This window comes from Oryx dammah, unplaced genomic scaffold (genome assembly GCF_014754425.2).
Source record: "Oryx dammah isolate SB20612 unplaced genomic scaffold, SCBI_Odam_1.1 HiC_scaffold_1, whole genome shotgun sequence".
Lineage (NCBI taxonomy): Eukaryota > Metazoa > Chordata > Mammalia > Artiodactyla > Bovidae > Oryx > Oryx dammah.
In genome coordinates, this window is record NW_024070185.1 from 35,800,752 (window position 1) to 35,827,858 (window position 27,107).

The following is a 27,107-nucleotide window of genomic DNA, read 5'->3' on the forward strand; positions in this document are numbered from 1 at the left end:
ACATTTAAAACCTTCACATATGAACTACCTCCATGAGACCCTTCTCAACTCAGAAATCCTGAATATTTTGAAATGAGTTATAAAGAAGTGACTCCAGAATTTATCTAGCTCCTCACTTTTATTTTTACACAAAAAGAAATTTAGGTGCTTGATAACAAAAGGTTTGTCTCTTATTAGTAGATGGCAAGCCTAGAAGTAGAAGTCCTATTCAGTATACTAGCCTAGGATTTCTTCTCCCGAACCATCAGATTCCCACAAGCTCTCCTCCCCTTTCTGTGGAACATCCGTATTGACATTTTTACTTGTCCTAGTGCTTTGGTGCAATATTGCCAGATCATAAATAATGATTCCTGAATGCCATGATATCTTTGCCTGTGATATGTACATATGCTGAATTAGAATGTAATGGATCAGTACAGATTTGCTTGGATTTCTCTGTCATTAGCTTCCAAAGTAATACATCCAGACCACGTGCCAGTGCATGCCAGAAGTAAATATTGGTTGATTATGACGGTCTTCTACTGCTGTTATACTAATGCTTTTCCCATCTCCAACCGGCTTTACTTTTGCAGCTTTGAGCAGTAATTCAGTCCCCTACGCCTCTCTGATTGGCTCTGTGTCCTCCCTCTCTAGCCAAACCACCACTCAGTCCATATATGATAATAACTCTCTCCCACGATTCGCTCGAAAAGGTCTAAACATCTTTGTCTCTATTATTTTCTCTGTTAAAGCACTGTAATGGATGTCCACATCATTTCATCTCCACCTGCAGTCTCTTGTGCCGTTGCATTTCCATTCTTGTCATTGGGGGTGCCTCATCTGGATAAGATCACTATAATTCTTAGAGCACTGTCACTCAACTGCTCCTCCCACAAAATGGAGATGAGTTCAGTGCTACCATCTACAGGGAAACGTTCTAGAAACGGGTTCCAACATTTAGGTCCAAGTGCATAATCACATCAGCAACAAAGAGTTTCTCCTTCCAAGCTGACTCATTTTTATCGGATCTTCCGGATACTAGAGTACTGCCTATCACAGCACAGTGCTAAAATGATTGTCTGGGAGAAGCAAGATAGTTTTTTACTTAACTTACCAAACCATTGATAATTTGGCATTAGAGACAAAGGAACCCATTGGCTTTCGATATCAGTACAATATTTAAAATACCCATAAAGTCATTAATTACAAAGTAATTGCATGTTGTGCTGACTTAATGGTTACCATACTTCAGCCTGACACCCTCCAGAGAGTCCCGGGGACAGCAGAATGTCCACAGGGACAGGGTTTCCAGCTTGAGCCCCTCTCTTTTTTTTTTTCCACTTTAGAGGCCTCCCTGGTGGCATGCTAGTTCAAGTTTTTCTAGTCAGCTGGAATTTGCACCTATAAGACATGAGTCAGCAATGGTCTCTTATGGTGCTTTTGAAAAATTAATCAGAAGTAAAATATAAATCATATGAAAAATGAAAAATCATTATAAAGACATTGGAATCACCATAGTTAGTGGTGGTTTACTTTTAACAGAATCGATGAATACCTTCAGCTGGCAGACTGAACTAAGATGTATCACCCCCATGTCACTGCTTTCTTTTACCACCACCTTTTTCCTCTTCATCCTTTCACAATTTGCTCCCTTTCCTGCATTCAATTCCCATTCGTGGACAAAGATGTTTACACCTGAAGTAGATTGTAGGTTTGCTAGGGGTTGAATAATGGGGACTTGGGGCAAAATATCACCAAGCTGTCAGTGTGGCCATTGATAAATGTCCAGGAGAAGGCTGCACCCCCAACCTCTACAATCTGCTACTAGTGGAAACATTTTTGAAACTCAGTTTTGTGTCTGATTTTGTCATCAGTGATTATTGTCTATAGTCTGTGGTGCATGTCATTCTTTGTGTTCATGTTTGCATGTGAATGTCAGTCACCTACAGGTTTGTGAAATATTAAAGCTATCTTAATCTAGTCACAATGTATATGAATCCTGTTAAAACCTGCAGCATTTTTATTAGTGCTATTTAAAAGTATATCAGGCTATCCATTTCTTTTTTTTTTTTTAACAAATTTGTTCTGTTTTATTTTATTTACACCATCATTTCCTTTGCAGGTTCAGATGATTCCGGTTACCCTGGTAACCTTCATTCTTCAAGTTAGTTTTCCTTGATTCTGCATAAGTCACTTTATGTTTCCTATCAAGCTACAACTCTTTCCCTTTTTAGGCCTTTCTCAGTGTGTATTTTCTTAGTTCACTTTACACCATTTAATTCCACACAATTTCCATTTCACACAGTGCAGGAGAAGGAGTTTGAAATGACATAACAGTCATTACTCAAAGCAGAAGTTGACATCAAGCCTGACTGTCAGTTTTCTCCGCTAGCTAACTGCATTGACTCATAGCACAATAACACTTTCTTTCACATTAGGAGTGTTAGTTTGGAGACTATGCTTGGTGACTTTTCATTTGGCTACAAAATTCATCCTTCCAGAGCATGTCCTGCTTTGAGTAACCAAACTATCTGCCTGCTTCTTCACATTAAACATCTTTACTACTCACGTATTTTCAGGCCATTTCTAACTATAGTATTCTCTGTATTTTGGAATAGTTAGCATTACTTTCATTTGTTTTCAAATGTCTGTATTCTTTCCTTTTAATAGGTATGGCTAGCCATCCTCCAATACCTATCTTGGAACTTGCAGATCACATTGAAAGGTTGAAAGCAAATGACAACTTGAAGTTTTCCCAGGAATATGAGGTAATTCAGTGTGTTTATACTTGACAGTATTTTCAAGAATTGTCCCCCTCTTCTTTCGGATCTTATCCATCAGTTCTTTTTCCTTTAAATATGACTCAGCATCTGATACAAAAGTTTACAACAAATAGCCAACTTAAAAGTATCTGTATAATTAATAGAATAGTTGTACTTTTAAAAGTATCTAATTTTTTATGTTCGTTCAGTGTTATTTAATGAGGTTGGTTTATCTTTCCTGATTTCAAATTAATATACTGAATGTATAAGCTTCCCAGTATACCATATGAGTGCCAGATACACTAAATTATGGTGAGGAAGCTTACTGAAAAAGAAATTACAGAGAATAAGCAGATTTCCCAGTGTTCTTGGTCAGTTTCCATGGCCTGAAAACTGTAATTATTAAGTACATACACATGATTTTACCCATTCGGTATAAAATAATATTTGAGCTAATATTAAGATAGTAATGTGTTCCCAGACTGTTGCGTGTTTCTGAAGCACTGGTGAACTTAACAGTATCTTACATTTTCAGAATCCTTAAAGGTTTTGTGTTAATCCTTGATGAAAATGAATAAAAAAGTGTTGTATATGTGTGGGTATTTAGATATTGTGTCATTTATCAAGCAGAAGATTGTGAAACTATTTATCATATTCCTCAGAAACAGGGACCCATAATGAACCAATTCATGGATTATTTATAACTGAATGATCGTTTATCTTTTAGATCAAGTTTAACTAGCATAAGAGTAAAATGTCCAACTAAAATCTTATAATTGTGCCAGGTAACAAAACTGAAACTGTTTAATTTCTACCATAAAGAGTTTCTTCTGGTTTACTTAATGGGAATCTTAAAACACATCCTTGTTATTGCCCTTGATTTCTCTATTATCAGCCTGAAATGAGGCTGATAATAGAGATTTCTCTCAGTCCCTACCAACTCTAACATTTTGCCCTGTCATATTTGGTTAAAAAACTCTGAGAACAGCCCTAACCTCAAGTGGCTAGAGAGTTATCAACCACGTGAAGAAGCTCCACGTAAGAGTGTGTGGAGCAGTGGGGCCTGTGGCAATCTGGACATTTGCATGGATTTTCTAATCTTTAAACATTCAATTTTTTATTATTTTATTGTGCTTCCTAAGCAAAACATATCTGTAGCCCCATATACATTCAGTCTCAAGAGCTGGTAACCTTTTACTCAATTTACATATTCCAACATCTTTATTGATAGAACACAAAGGAGATTTTGTTTGCTCACTCATTGGTTAAATTATATTTTCACTTATTTTCTTTCAAGCATTTAGGGGAATATTTCAGTTTTAGGAAACACATTGGATTGTGAATTATTTTCTAAATGGTCTGCTTCTTATTTCTTTCCTGTTCTTCCTCTTAGTCATAACGGCTCTCTACATTGTATAGTATTCTTGAAAATAGTTTCTGGTTTGAGGCTTCAGATTGAAAATTGAGTTTTAAAAAGAAAACAAGGCATATAATGAATGCCATTTGGGGCAACATAAAATCACATAGTTAAGTGTTAGCTTTCACTAGCCAGAATTTTTAACACTGCCAACCTGCTCTTGGTTGTTATCATGAGTGTTGTTATTGTTATTCTTAGTGTGTTTCTATGTGTGATATTTTCTTCATGGCCCCACTTTAACACATTATGTGTGATTATGAATGATACAGTGGGTCACAGAAATACAGTTGATAGCTCAACTTGTTAATAAGCCATTAATTAACTTTCTACTCTTATAAGTTTAAACCATTAACAATATCTGCATTATTCAAGCAGTCTCTGTTGTATGCATTGACTAGAGTAACTTGCCTCCTTTAAATACAAGATTTCTCTAGAAATGCTGCATGTAAAGATACTCTAATGACACTCATTTAGCCATTAGATTAGAAGTGCTCCTTGAAAGTAGTTATGAACTTCATGCTGGCAGCACTCCCATTAAGAACTCCCCGAGTAGCCGTTGACATGATAGCCCACACTGACTTCGCCGTTTATCATGACGATGATCTGTGATTAAAGCTCCCTGGGCATGAATTGACTCTACTGTGCCTTAACAGCCATGAAGGGGATATTTAAGTGTTGTGTTCATCTGTGATAATATGATAAAGACTTCTGCATAGTATTTTACCAGAGAACAACACACTGGAAGAAGTTTTTTTAATCTTTTTTTTTTTTTGACATATTATCTCTATGTAAACTTGAATAGATTTTTCACTGTTTTTCAGTGAGGAAAGACAAGTCATATTACTTTCAAACATAATTATTTTAGCATAATCACTATGGATTAATGTTTACTCAGACCTCTCAAGATGGGTGAAGCTAAATCTGCTACTCTGATTCTAAAATTAAAACAGGAGTTAAATGCATGAAACCTTTTTACACTGATTCTGAGGTTAGACTAGGAGGAAGTGAGTTTAAATTATAAAGCAATATTATTAGATTATGTGAAAGACTTCCTTTACTATAAAGAAAATTGAAGTCAGATTCACGACAGTTGGAAGAAGGAACCTGAGGAATTAGTATAACTGCATCTTGAAGGTCTTTACAATTACTTTAGGCTTTTATTTTCTTCAATGAGACAGTCAAGTCCTACTAGAATTTAAGTGGCCAGAATATGAGGATAGCATCTAGAATTCAGAGAAATTAAATTTGGTATCACTGTCAAAAGTCAGTACATCAGGGTGGTGAATGTTTCGACTGATTTAGAATAGATGTGTACATCTTGCCAAACAAACTCCTAGCTACTGTTTACATATGGATCATTTGGAAGCCCAATTAAAATCCGAATTCCTTGTCTAAACTTCAAAAATTGTAGTCTAGTAATTCAACCATGCTCATTACAAATGTTCATTATTTCTTTATCTCAAGTTATATTGAGACATAACTGAAATTTAACATTGTATTAGTTTATCATAGAATGTGATTTGATATATGTGTATATTGCAAAATGATTACCACAATAAATTTAGTTATAATCTATCACTTCACTACAAATTACTTTTTATTGTAATGAGAACTCTGAATATCTATCCTTAACAACTTTCAAATATACATCACATTATTGTTAAATAGCCACCATGTTGTATATTACATCCTCAGGACTTACACAGTTAACCCTTGAACAACATGAATATGAACTGCACAAGTCCATTTATACATGGATATTTTTCAATAGCAAAACCCAGTTATAAATTATAGTATTAACTGCTGCATTGTTCAAGAGTCAGTTGTAAAATGGAAGCTTATACCTTTTGACCACTTTGACTCATTTCTTCCATCATCCGCCTATGCCTCTGACAATGACCAATCTGTTTTCTGTTTCTGAGAATTTGGTTTTTTTTAGATTCCATCTAAGTAAAGTCATACAATATTTTTCTGAGTGGTTTATTTCCTTTAGCATGATGCCCATGCCCTCAAAGTCTATCAGTGTTGTTGCAAATGGCAGAATCTTATTTAAGACTGAATAATAATATTATTATTATTATTATAATCTTATTTAAGATGAATCTTATTTAAGACTCTGTGTGTGTGTGTACAATACACATATGCCCCTCCAATCTTCATTTTACCATTTCCTCAGATGGCAAATATATCTGTGTATGAGATCAGTTTGACAGCCATCACAGTCAGCATTATGAATATCATATACATGAATCCTGTTTATATTAGATTGACTGTAAGTAACTAGACACAGGTTTGATCCCTGGGCGAGTAAGATCCCCTGGAAGTGGAAATGGCAACCCACTCCAGTGTTCTTGCCTGGGAAATCCCATGATGGGCTACAATCCATGGGATCACAAAGAGTCAGACACGACTTAGAGACCGAACAAGAACAAGAACTTAACTGCAGCTCCTAGAGTCTGCTTAAAGGAAAATAAAGGGCCATTTGTTGTATTTATTGTATATCATCTATTATACATGTATTATAAATTATGTATTTATATAGAAGCAAATGCTATCCATGCAGTTATGCTTCAAAAACTTTTATCTGAAGTAAGATAAATATCATATGATATCACATATGTGGAATCTAAAAAATGATAGAGATGAACTTATTTACACAACAGAAACAGACTCACAGACATAGAAAACTTACGCTTACCAAAAGGAAGCAGGGACATAAATTAAGAATTTAGGATTAACAGATACACACTATTTATAAATAAAATAAATGAGATCCTACTGTATAGCACAGGGAACTATATTATCTTGTAATAACTTATTATGGAAAAGAATCTGAAAAAGAATATAGGTAGATATAGATATATAACTGAATCACTGTGCTGTACAGTAGAAACTAACACAATATTGTAAACCAACTATACTTCAATAAATTAAAAACAATTTAAAAACAGAACTGTTATCTAACACTGGAAGACTGTAGAGATTTCCACACCCACTCTGAAACTCTCCCCCTAGTGTTTTTCTCTGGGCTGCACTGTTCTCTCCCCTGTACATGCCAGCTTCTTCTGTTTCTCCCACCCGCATACAGAAAATAGATCCTTTGATCATATATTCTTTTACATAGAGAATCCCTAAAGAAAGAGAATTTTTCTTGTCAAATTGCAAATGCCAGAAAACAAACTGTGAACTTAAATGGACTCACTGGGTTGTTAGGGGCACATTTTAGGACATAGCTCCTAATAGCCCATGCCTATATATCTGATTCCTTCCTTGGATCGAAGAGACAAAGTTACTTCTGAGCTGGAGGGAGAACCAATAATTATCCACCATAGTGCTGCAGAAAAGCATCATGCTAAGTACTGAGAGGAATATAAAAGTCACAAGAAACTTCTATTTCTAGGAAGTCGAGTAGGCAATGTTAGCTATATACCTTACTCCCCACCCCACCCCACAAAATACTAATAAGAACATCTAGAAGCTAATCCATAGTACTAATGCCTTGTTGCTGAGTTTCAGTAAAGGGAGAGAGTGGTGACATAAAGAACTGGAAAAGGTACTGAACAAAAGGTAGTACTGATAGTACATTTCATGCAAAGTTGGGTGCAATAAAGGACAGAAACAGTAAGGACCTAAAAGAAGCAGAAGAGAGTAAGAAGAGGAGGCAAGAATGCACAGAAGAACTGTACAAAAAAGATCTGCATGACCCACGTAACCACAATGGTGTGATCACTCACCTAGAGTGTCCAGACATCCTGGAATGTGAAGTCAGGTGGGCCTTACGAAGCATCACTACAAACAAAGTTAGTGGAGGTGATGGAATTTCAGCTGAGTTACTTCAAATCTTAAAAGATGATGCTGTGAATGTGCTGCACTCAATATGCCAGCAAATTTGGAAAACTCAGCAGTGGCCATAGGACTGGAAAAGGTCAGTTTTCATTGCAATCCCAAAGAAATGCCATGCCAAAGAATGTTCAGATTACAGCACAGTTATACTCATTTCACATGCTAGCAAGATAATGCTCAAAATCCTTCAAGCTAGGCTTCAACAGTATGTGAACTGAGAACTTCCACATGTACAAGCTGGGTTTAGAAAAGTCAGAGGAACCAGAGGTCAAATTGCCAACATCTGTTGGATCATAGAAAAATCAAGGGAATTCCAGAAAAAGCATCTGCTTAATTGACTATGGTAAAGCTTTTGACTGTGTGGATCACAACAAACTGCAGAAAATTCTTCAAGAGATGGGAATACGAGACTACCTTACTTGCCTCTTGAGAAACCTGTGTGCAGGTCTAGAAGCAACAGTTAGATCTGGATATGGAACAAAGGACTGGTTCAAAGTTCGGAAATGAGTACATCAAGGCAGTATAATGTCACCATATTTGTTTAATTTATATGCAGTGTACATCATGCAAAATGCCAGGTTGGGTGAAGCACAAGCTGGAATCAAGATTGCTGGGAGAAATATCAATAAGCTCAGATAAGCAGATGATATAACACCCTAATGGCAGAAAGTGAAGAGGAACTAAAGAGCCCCTTGATGAAAATGAAAAAGGAGTGAAAAAGCTGGCTTAAAACTTAACATTCAAAAAAACAAAGATCATGGCATCTGGTCTGATCACTTCATGGCAAATAGATGGGGAAACAATGGAAATAGTGACAGACTTTATTTTCTTAGGCTCCAAAATCACTGCAGACAGTGACTGCAGCCATGAAATTAAAAGGTGCTTACTCCTTGGAAAAAGCTATGACAAATCTAGATAGTATGTTAAAAAGCAGAAACATCACTTTGCCAACAAAGGTCTGTACAGTCCAAGCTATATTTTTTCCAGTAGTCATGTATGGATGTGAGAGTTGGACCTTAGAGAAGGCTGAGCACTCAAGAATTGATGCTTTCAAATTGTGGTGCTGGTTAAGACTCTTGAGAGTCCCTTCGACAGCAAGGAGATCAAACCAGTCAATCCTAAAGGAAATCAACCCTGAATATTCATTGGAAGGACTAATGCTGAAGCTGAAGCTCCAGTACTTTGGCCACCTGATGCAAAGAACTGAAAAAAGTTCTTGGAAAAGACCCTGATGCTGGGAAAGATTGAAGGCAGGAGGAGAAAGGGGTGACAGAGGATGAGACGATTGGATGGCATCACTGATTCAATGGACATGAGTTTGAGCAAAACTCCAGGAGATAGCAAAGGACAGGGAAGCCCGGTGTGCTGCAGTCCATGCGGTCACAAAGAGTCAGACACAACTGAGTGAACAACAATAGCTGATAGCATAAATAGGAAGAACAGCAGTGAGGAGCATTTTGTCAGGGGTCAATGTACTTCAGGTACATTATAGAATCTATACCTTTGTTTTCTACATTGAGGAAACCATCTCCCTTTTAAAGGTAGTTAACTCAGCTGATTTCAAAGTTCTAAGCAGGTGACTTACAAATTACTTTTTGGGCCACAGTCTATCTGCCCATGGCAGTTACATAGACATAAATACTTATCCAATATCTATTATATTTTCAAAGTTGTCATCACTAGGCCTTTTTGTGGTATCATCTTAAATACACACACATGTGTACACGTGCACACACACATACATACATACATGTATGTATATACGAGTTAGAGCAAACTCCAGGAGATAGTAAAGGACAGGGAAGCCTGGCGTGCTGCAGTCTACAAGGTCGCAAAGAGTCGGACACGAGTGACTGAACAACTATATGTATATATACACACACACATACCCTGAAACTACTAGTATAATCCAATATCTTATAATAAACTATAGTGGAAATGAATCTGGAAAAGAATATGTATAGCCCTTGCTGTACACCAGAAAAAAAAAATCAACTATACTTCAATTAAATAAATAAATGTAGAAAGAAATAAACTATTCTGAATGGGCATTGATAAAGAATCCATCAGTTAATGCAGGAGACACAAGTTCAATCCCTGGATCAGGAAGATCCCCTGGAGTAGGAAATGGCAACACACTCCAGTATTTTTGCTTGAGAAATTCATGGACAGAGGAGGAGTCCATGAGGTTGTAAGAGTCAGACAATGAGTGAGCACACACACACCCCCTCTGAAGATCAGGTTTGTTTTGTTTTGTTTTTGCTGCAGTCAGAGAAAGGTGAACACCTGATTCACAAAGGCCTATCAGAAGGATACCTTTGACCTATTTTGTTGCTACCCGGTCTAGTCCAGGATCTTTGCTGCCATCTGTACAAGTGTATTATCTTTAATCTCAGCGCCCGTGTGCCCTCCAACATTTAGCATCCTAATGTGTTAAGAGTTTCTTCCTGTACTCATGGCAATGCTCTCACATCTCCAGTCTGGGCAGAGGATAATGAGCCTCTTATCTGAAACATTCCAGATAACAGTGCCCTGTCTTTCCATTTTAATGACAGCATGTATGTGGCACCTTTGTCTAATAGGCTAAAATCTTCACAATACTGGTGAGACAGGTAAATTTAAAAGATACATTATTTCCTCATGAAAGATGAAACATATCAAGAGATGCCAAGATATATAGAGACGTTAAAAAAACATTGCTTAGATCCTATTTTTAAATGGCTAGAGCTGGAATAGACCTCAGGGATCATGTAGATTAACCTTCTCATCACAGGGGTAGGGAACAAAAGACTGAGAAAGAGCAATTTATTCAAGGTCACACACCGGGTACGTGGCTGAAACAGTGTACAAATTCATGACTTCCTGTTCTTAGAAGAACACTATTTTAACTCACCTGCTCTAGACACCAAAGATTTTACTGTTGTTTCTTAGGTGTTGGTTGTAGAATCCAGAAATCTGAGTCTTCAACTCTGTCAATATTTATGCTAAAAATTTTGTAAAAATGTCTTAGTCCCCAGTTTGTGTTGCATCATTATCCCTGGGCAAACCCAGTGGTTTTTCCTTTGTCGTTTTCTACATTCTCCATAGATGTTTCTTCATCTCCAATGGTAAACTTTGTCTTTCTCCACAGAGGGACAAAACTATCTGTCATCAAAGCAAAGATCCCCAAAGAAAACATTTCTGTTTTCTCTAGAAAAAGGCTGTAGGTGTATCTGACCGCGTTTGTGTGCCAGAGTGCATTTGTAGGCAGAAAGCCTTTATTGCTCATGTTTTGTAAACTTCCAGGCATTCATAATGCAAAAACTACTTGTCATATCCGCTTTCAATTAATTTATAATTTATGTGTAAACTCATTACAGTGGACACTCATTAGGGCATTACAGAGATGTAAACAAGAAACCAAACATACATATATGCACATTTGCCTTTTTGTCTAGCTTTCAATGCACAGAATTTTTCTACAGAGTGGCTTCCCTGCTTTTCTCAAGTAAAAAAGTGGTGGCTGACAGATCTATTTTCATCTTTTAGGCAGAGTTGACGAGTAAAATTGACCAGGGAAAATTTTTAATTATGTTTGACACATGAGTCACAGGGATAGAAAGTGGTTTGTCTTTTTTGTTGTTGTTGTTAAACTTTGAACACATCTTGGTGGTTAGTGTAATGAATGAGAAAATGAATGACTTTATAATATAAAAACTAGTATCCTTTTCATACCTGGGCTGGATAAACCAATTTAACCTCCTTTGGGGGAGATGAATGGCTGAATTTACTATTCCAAAGTGGAACATCCTGACTGGGGGTAAGAGTGTGGGAATCATTACCTATTTCTTTAAAAACACAGTAGTTTTCCTGTTTCAGATTAGGTCTAAGGCCCTCTGCGTGCCACTCAGAGCCTTATACTCCCTGAGCTAACAGTGGGGTGGGAGGACACCAGTGGCTGAAATCACAGCTCGTGGAGTCAGGCTGTTTGTCTCAAGCTGTGTGACCTTGAGCATATAACTGAACCTCTCTGTACTTTACTTTTTTCATTTCTAAAATAGAAGTAAACCTACCTCGAAGGTAATTAAAAATACATACATACATACAAAATGCTCACAGAGCCCCTGATACAAGCGCTCAGCAGTCTGAGTAGGTCCTCTTTCATCAAAGAGATGCCATCAATTTTAAGATGCACGTCAATTTCAGAGAAATTAAAACGTGAAAAAAAAGTCTTTGAATCAATGAAACTCTGGCCTCTTCCCATCCCTGTCATTGATCATACCTGTACGGCTTTTCTGAACTCAATAAAAAAGAAAAAAAATCATCATCATCATCATGAAGAAAAAAAGAGAAAACTTGCTAACTTAAACCAATGCACTTAGCACTAGGCTGTTGTTTCTTTTAGTCTACTCACCTCCTGCGTTCAAATATTAACTTCTTCTGGTCAGGTGTTAGGCCTTCTCTGTATGCTGTTGGCCACCCAGCAAACCACTCACCACTGGCCCCACGGCAGATGATTAACCAAAGTGTGTGTCTGGATCAATTTCTAACTGAATTTACAGTTCATGGAAGCTCTTTGTTGTGGTCAAAATTGCTAGTAGGAACAACAGGAGCAAACAGAACAAAGAATGTCTTTCTGTAAAAAGAGCTGCTTTTCTCATCCCCACCTGATTTATCAGCAGTTGAAACCTTATTTTCAGACCCTTTTCTCTCAGAAAATACACTGTTATTATCTTTAGACAGTACAGAAGTGAATGCATTTTAATGCAGACCCCTCAGCTTTAACTCAAATGTATCTACTGATTAAGCTCCCAGTGCAGTGTTCAGAGTAAAAACAAGCCTGCCAGCTGGCAGTCTGAGAAGACACTTTCTTTGTTCATAGCTGAGGACTGGCCTCATCAAGTAAGATATGAAGGTGCAGAGAGTCCCTTCCCGGCTGGCTGCCATTCTGCATCTTGTAAACAAATCTAGTAGGACACAAAGACACAGCAGCTCACCTTAGAAGTTAATGTTGCATCCAAAACCAGGGTGTGTAGATATGTGTTTATAGTCTTTTATTCTTTCTGTACTTTTGTAGCTGTTAGAATTCAAATTGCAAGCAAATTCTCAAGTTCCAAAACTTACTTGAATTTGGACTTCTTTAATGTTCACAGACCCACTTTTTGTTTAAAAAAAAAAAAAAAACCTTACACAGTTTCCATAGCAAGGTTAAACTCCATATCTTTTATACTTAAACTTCTCATTTTCTTCTTCTGGGAGTCATAGCAGCATTTGGGGGCAATCTCATGTAACTTCAATTTTCTGTCTCTCCATCCTTGTTCTCACACTAGTCTGTCCTAACTGATTGGCTCTTAACCATCACTGGACATTGTCCAGACTCTTTCTACTGCTCCTATGTGGAGCCCAAGGCTCTCAGGAAACAGTTAATCCTGAAGTGTCTCTACTTCCAAAGCAAGCTTTCAACTTCAAAGAGATCAATAGCGAGAGAGAGGCCACTTTGGAGTTTTATTTTGATTTTAAAATGAAGTTGGGGTTTTAGGGCCTGAGTGATAAGTGTGTACTTTGAGGGTTACAATAGCAGATGCAGGAGAGAGCTTTGAAGTCAGGCAAAACAAGGTTCCTATTTTCACTCTGCCAATTAGCACTGTGCTGCTTGACTTGAACCAGTTACTAGACCTCTCGTGGCCTTGCTTCTCTCTTACTTAGAATATTAGTCTTTACTCATAAAGTTGGTATGAAGGTGAATACATGTTAGGCACTAGCACTGAATTTGTTTCAGAGCTCATCTTGTCTGCTGTAACATTCCTTTCTTCCTCCAAAAAGCAGCTCTGTGAAAGCAATTAGAAGGTGAGTAGTGATGAAGACAGCATGGTTAAGTTCTTTTGGGACAAATGGAGAGAGGAGCATTGAAACATACACATTACCATATGTAAAATAGATAGCCAGTGGGAATTTTCAGCATGACCCAGAGAGCTCAACCCTGTGCTCTGTGACAACCTAGAGAGGTAGAATGAGGTGGGAGGTGAGAGGGAGGCTGAAGAGGGAGGGAACACATGTATACCTGTGGCTGATTCATGTTGATGTATGACAGAGACCAAAGCAATCCTGTAAAGCAATTATGCTCCAATTAAAAATAAGAAATATACACACTGCTATGTATATAGATTATATAAAATAGATTATCAAAGTAGATAATCAGAGGACCTACTGAATAGCACAGGAAGCTCTACTCAATATTCTGTAATAACCTAAATGAAAAATAATATCTATATAGATATAAAATAGATACATGTATATGTAAATCAAGTATACTCTAATATAAAGCAAAAAGTGAAAAAAAAGGAACAGTTTGAACGCCTTCATCTGTTTGACAAAGATGACTTGCAAAACGATCACTTTTCAAGTAACATGAACGAGTCCCTGAAGAACCACTAAGTATCACATAGATCAGGAGCTCCCTTCCCCCTCATTGTGCTCAAGCCCTACCCCATCCCACAGACTTAGAACCAAATCTGTAACTTAGAAGTGCAGGCATGGCTGAAGTGATTGAGAAACTGTAATTAGTACAGTTAACGAACTTTGAAATGCTGCCTCCCTTTGTATTAGGAGCAGTTACGGTGTCACATTAGCGACAGTGGAAAAACTTGGTCTCGTTTCCCCCCCCCCAAGGTAATTAATTGGCCTCCCTGTCATCAGTTGAGACATGAAGAGAAACAAAAAGTTTCAGCCTGAGCACTGGAGTTGGTGGGTGTTGCTGTGCAACCAACTGGGCATTGATTCCCTTTTTTCTTCCTTTTCTATTCCTTCCATATTGATCCTTCTGTCACAGCTCAGGGAGTCTCCCATTATCTTAGAAAACAAAAAACAGAACACTGTCCTGAAGTTTCAGAAGTTTGAATCTAGTGTCATAGAATTCCGCTGGGAATATTTGAGGATTTCCAAAAATCTTCAAATCTAGTCTGTGGTTTCACTGACGAGGTAACATTTTACCACAGGTTAAGAGATGGGGCTGAAGTCACTCAGCCAGTTTCTCATCTGACATTAGAAACAGCTGATGTTTCCGGGATAGACTCCCTAGATACAAATAGACTAATATTCAAAAAACAAAACACTGTACATTACTGCAAACAAAAAGTTTTGCTATCTATATGAGAACCCTAATTATAAACAGTGCTATATATTCAGGAAGCTGTCAACGTTTGTGATAAAAGAAGTGGTTTTTATTTACTGGAAGAAATAAGGTGCTCTTAGGCCAAAAGGAAATTTCTGTGATATATTTTGTGTAGTTTTCTTTATTATTTTGAGAGAGAATTCATATATTATAATATAAAGTACAGTTTTCTAAAGTGAACAATTCACTGGATATACTTTATATTGGAATAGTAGATGGATACATTATCAAGAGCCAAGGAGACCTAAACTTTTTTCCCCTACATTTTTATGAAGATTTATGCTGCTTCTGTTTGTATCACGTTTAAACACCTGACAGAGGGAGCTCATGTCTCTGTGGAGTTGTTTGAAAATACTCCTGTCAGAGTCTGAGGGAAGCTTGAGTAAAAGGCCGGTGTTAAGGTGGGACAGTGCCTGTCCCTGGCTGTGGCAGCGGATTCACTCTTCACCATGCTTGAATCCACTGCAAGGGATCACAGTCTTTATTGTTTTACTGGTGTGCCTTCCACTGGAAGCAAAGCTTTTTCGGGGCAGGGGAAGTTGCTGTATTTATTGGGGTATCCTTGTGACTAGCAGATAATATTGGACTATTAACCTATGAATAGCATGATAAATGTTTCTGGGATGAATATAGGAATAAGCTTAAAACATGAAGCAGGAACATAGTCTGCTCTTCACATCTCACTCTTCCCAAACATAGTCGCACAACATCAAGATGGACATCATTTATCAAGTCATGAGTAGAGATGCTTCATTCAGTTAAAATGTTCTGTACGACAGCATAGATCCTACGGGAACAGAGGACGGCAACTTCACGGCCAACAGTCCTCTATCTAGGTGGAAAATCCACCTTTGGCTTTCCGTGGTGGACCCCTCATGGGTAGTATATTAGTGGGACAGTACAGGAGATCGGGGGCTTCCCTGGTGACTCAGTGATAAAGAATTTGCCTGCAATGCAGGAAACAGGAGTTCGACCCCTGGATGGGGAAGATCCCCGAGGGGAAGGAAATAGCAACCCACTCCAGTTTTCTTGTCTGGGAAATCCCATGGACAGAGGAGTGTAGCAGCCTACAGTCCATGGGGTCACAAAAGAGTCAGACAGACTTAGCAACTAAATACCACCACCACAACAGGAGATCAAGTATCTGATGGGGATTCTGTGCAGAGATAGGGACGCCATTTGTTCGTTCATTCCTGTGCCTGACATAAGCACAGAAGAATGCTCCTTGCAGAACTCACTTTTCCTATTGTCTATATCTATAAAGAAAAATGATCTGTGCTATTCATATCTCAAGGCCAGCTCTGGGCGGGGAAATCATCTTTCCTCAAAACTAAAAATCTGCCGGCAAGTTTCACAAAGACTAGTAGTTTCAGTATTTATCTCTCTCTAGTTTTATCATAAACACATTTGCATGAAAAGAACGTCTTTGTTTCCTTAAGACTTCATCTGTTCTTGCTACTCATTTGCTCTTGAAAAGGGATATAATCTTTTTGTTTTTGATCTATAATCATTCCCACAACAAACAATTGTGGTGCCACAGACCGAGGATTATAGTTTTCCTTAGAGAATAATCAAATGAACTCTGTGAAACAAAGCTGCTCATTTCTTCCAAATATCCCTGTGAACAGTGGAAGACCAATTCTAAAAATATTGGTTAGCTCTAAAAAAAATTTCCAAACACATGCATGTCCATTCCTTTAGAGGTCTGTCTCCCCTTCTAACTTTATATTCAGTTCATCTCATATTATAGTCATTTACTGAATTCTTACTGTGTACCAGGTACTTTGCTAAGCTCAGGGATACAAAAACTAATGGTACACAATCCTTGCCCTTGAATTCTGAGTCTAGAGTTTCCTTCAGTTTATTACCTAAATTTTGACCACAACTTCAGCAACTTGATTTTGCCAGGATTCCAGTAACATGCAGCTCTGAGTTTTACTCCACTGTAATAGGACTTGGTTTTTTGTCTATATTTGTTATAGCTACCATGTGAGACATGATTTTTTTTTTTTTGCTTTTCTAACATTCAATAAACTTCAGAGATTTAGAAATCCAGTTAGAGTTCCAGCAGCTATCTAAAATCTATTTTCCAAAGTCTGTATTTGCTAATTTCTTGGACTAAAAAATAAATCCTTTAAACTCATAGGTTTTTGGACCCATTTTAGAGAAAGCATATTTCTTTTTCTCATAGTCTGTTATTTGAATGTATTTAAATAAGATTATGGAACAGAATTTGTTCTTTATTATATTTCCCCATGACAGAATTTTTAATGTTTCTGTAAGCAATGAAAACAAGTATCAAGCACAGTATTTTGTGTTATCATTTTAACCAAAATTCCTTAATGGGATGAAATACATACCTCCAGGAAGTAGTATGAGCTACTAAAATGTCATATAAACTTTTTTTTTACTTCCCTCATTGTAAAACCTACTTGCTTTATATTGTATCTATATTGTAAAAGAGATTATATCTGCTAGTACCTTTCCTTTGTATTTGGTACATTACCCATATTGCTATTTATAAGACTGTTTAGTCTCTTTGTATTTTGTTTACTATCTTCTTAAACTATCAAAGTGTACCCTCAAGTTGGAGTAAATAAGATTTGTGCAGTGTGATGAAAAGAATGTACAATATTTTCTTAACAATGGATATTTTAAATAAGCACATACATAATTATCTTTCAAGAATAAAGCTGTATGGATAGCTTGATTAATAATATCTTTACTTTGGGAAAAAAATGGTCTTTTCACAGTAATATCAGTTGTAAATAGACATACATAGATCCCCTAGAAAGGGTGTATCTAGTCAGCTTTTTCCAGCATTAGATAGGGAAAAGGGTCTTATTATTCCTCTAACATTCTGTGGACCTTGTTTAAACTGTGCAATTTTATGGACCATAGCTTATCCAATAGGTTATTTTTAGTAGTCTTTCAAATCAATATAGATTGTTGTAAGGTCAATGAATTTACAGTCTTCAGCTTTGATGAGAAGATTATCTGAAGAGGGAGGGTATCAGCCTGTTACTTCCAGATTCAAAATATTTGTATATATTTACTCAGCATTATAAATCAGGTGAAAGTAGAATTACAAAAGAAATGACTTTCCTAATTTCAAAAGACTTTCACAGCAACTCAGACAAAAATTGTTAAAATTATACCAATATATTTTACTTTCACCTGTCCTGTTTTATAGACTACAAAGAAAAATAGTAAAGTACATTTCATTCAGTAACTTATAGTGGAGGTGGAAAACTAAGGAATTATTAAATGAAAGGATAATTTATAATAATAAATTTAAAAAACTTTAAAAGAGGCAATGCTACAAGGCTAAGCATAACTAATTGTCAAATGTATAGGCAGTGGTGTAACATATACTGATGATTCATCTGAAAGCACCTAAGAGACATCTCCAGGTAGCAAGGAAGTAGAATTGCAGGATTTGAGCTGAACCTTGGAAGAAAGGTAGGATTTAAAAAAACAGAAGTGATAAAAAGTTCTCTCCAGACAAGAGAAGTATTCTACTATTTTTAGAGAGTCAGAATTGCAAGTCTCTGACAGAGAAAAATGGAGCCAAGGGCTGGAATTTGGGGCCAGAGGTGGCATACACAATGAGGAACACAGCATGGCAATCCTTCACTCTAAAGAACTTTAAGTCAGTACAAGAAATATGTCAGTGTAAAATAATATGGGACAAACGTATAAATGGTGCTCAAGGGACTCAAAAACTAAGAATTCAATAAGCCATTTCAAAAAGAACACCGGTTAGTCTCTAGAGTCTCAGTATTCACACTCCTATGGGTCTGGATGGCAATGACTGTTTCTACTTTTTTCCTCATACACATAATTGTGAGCTTTCTGTCCTGTTTTATTTAATGTCCACTGCATCTCTGTAGCATAAAAATCTCTCTTTCACTGACAGCCTCCCTTTTGAGCATGTAGTTTTCTATCTCACAGTCCAGATGCGGTAAACTGGTTATGTGGTGAAGCAATCCAGTTCTTTGTAATGATAGATTTATTGAAGATGAGTTTACAGAAGAATTGTACCAGAAATGTTGTTAAAGTGCCATCTATTAGACTGGTCATTAAGACAGTTATTGCAAACTTGCTATTCATGAGTTATTGGTCTCGTAATATTCTCGGTCATCTCTGCTAATACTATTATGGTCTTTGCTCCACTGTGATTATTCACTTCCAAGCAATGAACTCTCTTCATTCTCTCTTTTCTTGAGAAGGTATGTGGTTGTGTGTATTGGCGGTGGGAGTGAGGGGCTGTATGTAAGACAGAGGCACAGATAGAAGGAAAGGGGGCATGGTTGGCAGAATGGAAACCAGAATCCTGTATCTCTATGTTCTTAACTGTATAGGGTGAATATTTAAGATTTCTTTTAAATATGATATGAATTGTGTTAAAAATTAAATTATAGAGAAAGCTATAACTTTTTACATTCAGAAAAGTTTGGAAGTGAAAAGTACAGTAGGATGAATGAATCATTAAACCAAACTGACAGGTATATCTGGTGTTTAATCTATTTTCTTTACTGTCCAGAGTTTCAAAATAAGGAACTCAACTTCATGATAGTAAATTCAAAGTCATAATTTATATATATGCACTAGAGTATAGTAGTTAAGAGCTCAGACTTCAAAGTCAGGAAACTTCGATTCAAGTCTCAGCTCCAGTTCTTTATGGACTCTCGGCGGTGCGGGAGCGGGGGTGTGGGGAGGGGGGAGTAACTTAACCCCTTTAGGACTCCATTTCTTTATTCTTAATACACACATAACAGTATCTGACAAATAGCTAAGAAAAGAAGAGAAGCAAAAGGCAAAAGAGAAAGGGAAATATATACCCATCTGAATGCAGAGAGTTCCAAAGAATAGCAAGCAGAGATCTCTGCTTGCTGAGAAAGCCTTCCTAAGTGAACAATGCAAAGAAATAGAGGAAAACAATAAAACAGAAAAGACTAGAGATGTCTTCAAGAAAATTAGAGGTATCCTTCAGGGATACCTGTGAAGGGAACAGTTCACACACAATGTGAGCACAATAAAGGACAGAAATGGCAAGGATGTAACAGAACCAGAAGAGATTAAGAAGAGGTGGCAAGAATACACAGAAGAACTGTACAAAAATGATCTTCATGATCCAGATAACCATGATGGGGTGATCACTCACCTAGAGCCAGACATCCTGGAGTCAAGTGGGCTTAGGAAGGAAGCATGACTACCAACAAAGCTAGGGGAGGTGATGAAATGTCATCTGAGCCATTTCAAATCCTAAAATATGATGCTGTGAAAGTGCTGCACTCAATATGCCAGCAAATTTGGAAAACTCACAGTGGCCACAGGACTGCAAAAGGTCAGTTTTCATTCCAATCCCAAAGAAAGGCAATGCCAAAGAATATTCATACTACCACACAATTGCACTACTACACAACTGCACTCATTTCACATGCTAGCTAGGTAATGCTCAAAATCTTTCAAGCTATATTTCAACAGTATGTGAACTGAGAAATTCCAGATGTACAAGCTAGATTTAGGGAGGCCAGAAGAACCAGAGATCAAATTGCCAACATCCTCAGGATCATAGAAGAAGCAAGGGAATTCCAGAAAACCATCTACTTCTGCTTCATTGACTATGTGAAAGCCTTTGACTGTGTGGATCACAACAAACTGTGGAAAATTCTTAGAGAAACAGGAATACCAGACCACCTTACCTTTCTCCTGAGAAACCTGTATGCAGGTCAGGAAGCAATAGTTAGAACTGGACATGAAACAACATGCTGGTTCCAAATTGAGAAAGGAGTACTTTAAGACTGTATATTGTCACCCTGCTTATTTAACTTACATGCAGAGTACATCATATGAAATGCTGGCCTGGATGAGTCAGAAGCAGGAATCAAGACTGTTGGGAGAAATATCAACAACCTCAGATATGCAGATGATACCACCCTAATGGCAGAAAGCAAAGAGAAACTAAACAGCCTCTTGATGAGAGTGAAAGAGGAGAAAGAAAAAGCTGACTTCAAACTCAACTGTTAAAAAACGAAGATCATGGCATCTGGTCCCATCATTTCATGGCAAACAGATGGGGAAACAAAGGAAACAGTGACAGACTTTATTTTCCTGGGCTCCAAAATCAGTGTAGATGGTGATTGCAGCCATGAATTTAGAAGATGCTTGCTCCATGGAAGGAAAGCTATGACCAACCTACACAGCATATTAAAAAGCAGAGATGTCAACTTTGCGAACGAAGGTCCATAGTTTAAGCTGTGGTTTTTCCAGTAGTCATGTATGGATGTGAGGGTTGTAGCATAAAGAAGATTGACCATGTAGGAATTGACGCTTTCAAACTGTGATGCTGGAGAAGACTCCTGGGAGTCCCTTGGACTGCAAGATCAAACCAGTGAATCCTAAAGGAAATCAACCCTGAATATTCATGGGAAGGACTGAAGCTGAAGTTCTGAAGTTGAAGCTTCAGTACTTTGGTCACTTGAGCAAAGAGCTGACTCATTGGAAAAGACTCTGATGCTGGGAAAGATTGAAGGCAGGAGGAGAAGGGGACAACAGAGGATGAGTTGGTTGGATGGCATCATCGACTCAATGGACATTAGTTTGAGCAAACTCAGGGAGATAGTGAAGGACAGGAAAGCCTGGCCTGCTGCAGTCCATGGGATTTCAAAGTCAGACAGGACTTAGTGTCTGGACCAATAGATCTACCTAAATTTGTTTTAAAATTACAGGAGATTCAATGCATAATGATGATGCTCTCATCATAATCAAAATCAGAACCACTTTAACCTGATTACTTCTCAGTGCCACTCTCTGATGAGGTCAGAGGGAAATGATTAAGTCCTGTCTTGGCCCTTTCAGTGTTTTTTCTTGGTTGTAATCTACACTGAGGTTTAACTCCATAGATGGCCATAGAAGCCAGTGGAAAACTTAACATCAGTTCAGTTCAGTTCAGTCGCTCAGTCGTGTCCGACTTTGCGACCACATGAACCACAGTATGCCAGGCCTCCCTGTCCATCACCAAATCACGGAGTCCACCCAAACCCATGTCCATCGAGTCGATGACCATCCAACCATCTCATCCTCTGTCATCCCCTTTTCCTGCCCTCAATATTTCCCAGCATCAACTGACTCATGACAGTGAGTCAGCTCTTCACATCAGGTGGCCAAAGTATTGTAGTTTCAGCTTCAACATCAGTCCTTCCAATGAACCCCCAGGACTGATCTCCTTTACGATGAACTGGTTGGATCTCCTTGCAGTCCAAGGGACTCTCACGAGTCTTCTCCAACACCACAGTTCAAATGCATCAATTCTTCAGTGCTCCGCTTTATAGTCCAACTCTCACATCCATACATGACTACTGAAAAAACCATAGCCTTGACTAGACGGACCTTTGTTGGCAAAGTAATGTCTCTGCTTTTTAATATGCTGTCTAGGTTGATCATAACTTTCCTTCCAAAGAGTAAGCGTCTTTTAATGTCATTGCTGCAGTCACCATCTGCAGTGATTTTAGATCCCCCAAAATAAAGTCTGACACTGTTTCCACTGTTTCCCCATCTATCTTCCATGAAGTGATGGGACAGATGCCATGATCTTCATTTTCTGAATGTTGAGCTTTAAGCCAACTTTTTCACTCTCCTCTTTCACTTTCATCATGAGGTTTTGAGTTCACTTTCTGCCATAAGGGTGGTGTCATCTGCATATCTGAGGTTATTGATATTTCTCCTGGCAATTTTGATTCCAGCTTTTGCTTCCTCCAGCCCAGCGTTTCTCATGATGTACTCTGCATATAGGTTAAATAAGCAGGGTGACAGTATACAGCCTTGACATACTCCTTTTCCTATTTGGAACCAGTCTGTTGTTCCATGTCCAGTTCTAACTGTTGCTTCCTGACCTGCATATAGATTTCTCAAGAGGCAGGTCAGGTGGTCTGGTATTCCCATCTCTTTCAGAATTTTCCACAGTTTCTTGTGGTCCACACAGTCAAAGGCTTTGGCATAGTCAATAAAGCAGAAATAGATGTTTTTCTGGAACTGTCTTGCTTTTTTGATGATCCAGCAGATGTTGGCAATTTGATCTCTGGTTCCTCTGCCTTTTCTAAAACCAGCTGGAACATCTGGAAGTTCACGGTTCACGTATTGCTGAAGCCTGGCTTGGAGAATTTTGAGCATTACTTTACTAGCATGTGAGATGAGTGGAATTGTGCAGTAGTTTGAGCATTCTTTGGGATTGCCCAAGAAAAAGAAATGCAAAAAAAGCAAAATGGCTATCTGAGGAGGCCTTACAAATAGCTGTGAAAAGACCGGAAGCAAAAAGCAAAGGAGAAAAGGAAAGATACACCCATTTTAATACAGAGTTCCAAAGAATAACAAGGAGAGATAAGAAAGCCTTCCTCAGTGATCAACGCAAAGAAATAGAGGAAAACAATAGAATGGGAAAGACTAGAGACCTCTTCAAGAAAATTAGAGATACCACGGGAACATTTCATGCAAAGATGGGCTCAATAAAGGGCAGATATGGTAGGAACCTAACAGAAACAGAAGATATTAAGAAGAGATGGCAAGAATACACAGAAGAACTGTACAAAAAAGATCTTCATGACCCAGATCATCACAATGGTGTGATCACTCACCTAGAGCCAGACATCCTGGAATGCAAAGTCAAGTGGGCCTTAGGAAACATCACTACAAACAAAGCTAGTGGAATTCCAGCTGAGCTATTTCAGATCCTGAAAGATGATGCTGTGAAAGTGCTACACTCAATTTGCCAGCAATTATGGAAAACTCAGCAGTGGCCACAGGACTGGAAAAGGTCAGTTTTCATCCCAATCCCAAAGAAAACTTGACATAGATTTCACAAGACACACTCCAGAATGTTGAGTCCTATAATCTGTTGGTTTTGCCTCTGACCATAGTAAGAGGAAGTCAGACATGCAGTTGTAAAGAATGTCCTTCAATACCCTTTTCTTCCTATTTTGGACATAGTACCATGTTTACAAGATGAAAAATTTAAAAACAAAATAAACATAAAATATTAAAATAATTACAGTTAAATGATAAACAGAGATACATTTAGAATTATGAAGAGTTTGAGCGAAAGTTTATGCAAACAGGGCAGCACCAAACCAAGAGTGGTTAGGAATACTCAGCAGGCAGCAGCTGGGGAGAGACATACAAACAAAAGAATGGAAGCAAAGTAAACAAATTATTGATGGGCTGTCGCTTAAAGCCTCGATGACTGTGTGTGATTGGTTTTCCCTAGTATTTTGATTTCATAACCTTAAAGTACATAGTTTAATCACTCAGTCGTATCCAACTCTTTGCCACCCCATGGACTGTAGACTACCAGGCTCCTCTGTCCATAGGATTTTCCAGGGAGTGTGGGTCGCCACTTCCTTCTCCAGAGGATCTTCCCGACCCAGGAATCAAACCTGGGTTTCCCACATTGTAGGCAGATGCTTTACCGTCTGAGCCACCAGGGAATCTTAGAGGCTTAGATTTTGGTTTACTTATGTAGACTACCATGGGTTTAGAGCCACTCAATCTAATTTCCTCCTTGTTTAATTAACATTATCTATCCTCACATCCAAGAAATAAGTGCTGGTAGCATTGATGTATAACATTCATTCTAGCTTTTTATACTGATCTATTTATCTATATCCATATCTGCAGTGTGTGTATATATTTTAATAATTTGGTTTGTTTGTGTTTAGTTGCTCAGTCTTGTCCAACTCCTTGCAACCCCATGGACTGTAGCCCACCATGCTCCTCTGTCCATGGCATTCTCCAGGCTAAAATACTGGAAGGGGTTGCCATGCCCTCTTCCAGGGGATCTTCTCAATGTAGGGATTAACCCAGGTCTCCAACATTACAGTCAGATTTTTTACCATCTGAGCCACCAGGGAAGTCCAAGAATTTTAATAATAGTACTGTTTTATAGTTTATGTTTTTAAACTTCGTAAAAGTGGACATCTTTATGTCAGTAGGTATAGAACACTTCAATAGTTTCATACTTTTTAAAAATACCATAAGTGACCATCTATTATATATTAAAACTATTACCTATTTTTTCCTGTTGCAAAGGACTATATAATGACTGCCCTATACATTTGTCTAGTAGACAAACATGTTTTTCACTTTCAAGGCATTTAGGCAGAGTTTAGTGCCTGATGGTGTCTAATGTCTAACCCTAGGAGATGATGAATCAGTGACTAGCTTAGTTTGAAGAAGGTGCAGGGTAAGATGAATGGGAGTCAATTGAGGAAGGCAAAGTGATCCTAAACTAATCTTCCAGGTCATGAAATTCAGTACCTTTGATAAGGTCACTTTACTCCAGAGCCAGATTCTTAGTTTTCTAAACTTCTTATTGTTGACTTATTTCCAGGGACCTCACCTTCATTAGTTGTGTGATTTTAACAGCCATGTCATCAAGCTGTGATGACTGGATGCCACCATCCTTCTGAGAGGACCAGAAAGTCATGATTGCCATCCTCTCTGATCCTCCATTTTCTGTGCATCTATAACTTAATTTATCTACCCCTGACTTATAATTTAAGTACGTTAATGCAGATTTTAAAACATGTTAATGTATGTTCTAATACTTTAAAAGATGTATTATTTGAGGATGTGATGGTGGAATTGAGTGATAGTCAAGCAACAGACTAAACCTATGGTTCCAGTTATAGAGCATAAAAAAAGAAAGGATAGCTAATTATACCTGTTTTCATAATAGTTTAAAAATATATGTTAGACACAAAAGATTATAGGTTTGTATGGAATGATCAGTATATAAAGTCAATTCCTTAACTCCATTCTTTTCCTTCACAATTGAACATACCAACCAGCTTACATACCATCAGGTTTCTCCCTTCTGCCAGCCTGCCCCAGTATGTATGTGTGTGTATATATATATATGTGTGTGTGTGTGTGTGTGTGTGTATGTATATGTATATACACACATACACATATAAAATCTGAATAGGCTAAATTGCTGGACTAGTAGAGAGCAAGGTAAATACATATTAAGAATCAAGTTCTGGTTGTTTTTTTTTTTTTTTTTTTCGTGTCTTCTGTGCAGTTTCATAGGAATCCCTGGGTCAGTCCAGCCACTTTCTATCATTCTGGTTTTCATATCCCACTCTTGTGTAAACATAGGAAATAAGTAGAGTAGCTCTTATTCTGCAGAAATTGCTGTGTTTACTTTTCCCACATGATAATTTGTATGTGAACTTAGTAAGCAGACTTGCCATCTGTCTATTGTCTCTCTTTCCATATATATGTACTCCCCTGGCTGTGATGGTTGTAACACTGTATCATGAAAATCACCAAGATCCCAAGATGTAGATGTGGTTGTAGAAGTGGATATGAAGTACTTAGAGCCTGCTCTAACCTTATAATTTATTCCTCAAAGTGAGAATGAACACAATAAGGGTGAAAGATGGTCCTATTGACAAGTAAACTGGGATAGCTGGTATAAACTGGGATAATAAGATGCCCCTAACTGAAACACATGTTTGTACTTAAGTCAGTGGGTAGAAACACTTAGCATTTCTTTTAGTGATAATTTTGCAACAGGTGTCTTAAACATTTTATTTTACTTACTACTTTTGCATCCAAACAGATGTGTCAACATTTACAAAGAGTGTTGAGAAATAAATGCATTCATCTTGTTAAATCAGTACCAAAATCCAGTGCTCTTTTATTCATGGAAAAGAAATGCCACTTACTCAGTTACATGCTGCGCATCAATTGCATTTAGTAATTTTGTTTGTTACCTATAGACAATTCTCTTTATAAACATTGTAATTACTTTCTACCAATTCAATCAACTTTATCTCTTTAATCAGAGCAGTTAATACATTTCTAATAACATTTTCTTGCCCCAGATAGTCTGGAAAATTCTTAATTCCTTTTGCTTTTCCAAATAACAACAGAAATCCTAGTCTGTGAATCA

At 37.6% G+C, this 27,107-nt stretch overlaps 1 protein-coding gene across 1 annotated transcript in view; it reads left to right on the forward strand.

Annotated features, from left to right (window-relative positions):
- LOC120863868 (receptor-type tyrosine-protein phosphatase delta-like) overlaps nt 1-27,107 on the forward strand; it is a 561,974-nt gene that overhangs the window by 434,740 nt on the left and 100,127 nt on the right. The window contains exons 24-25 of the mRNA XM_040240488.1: nt 2,102-2,143; nt 2,650-2,747. Of these exons, the coding sequence (XP_040096422.1) occupies nt 2,102-2,143; nt 2,650-2,747 (140 nt within the window). The remainder of the gene's footprint in view (nt 1-2,101; nt 2,144-2,649; nt 2,748-27,107) is intronic.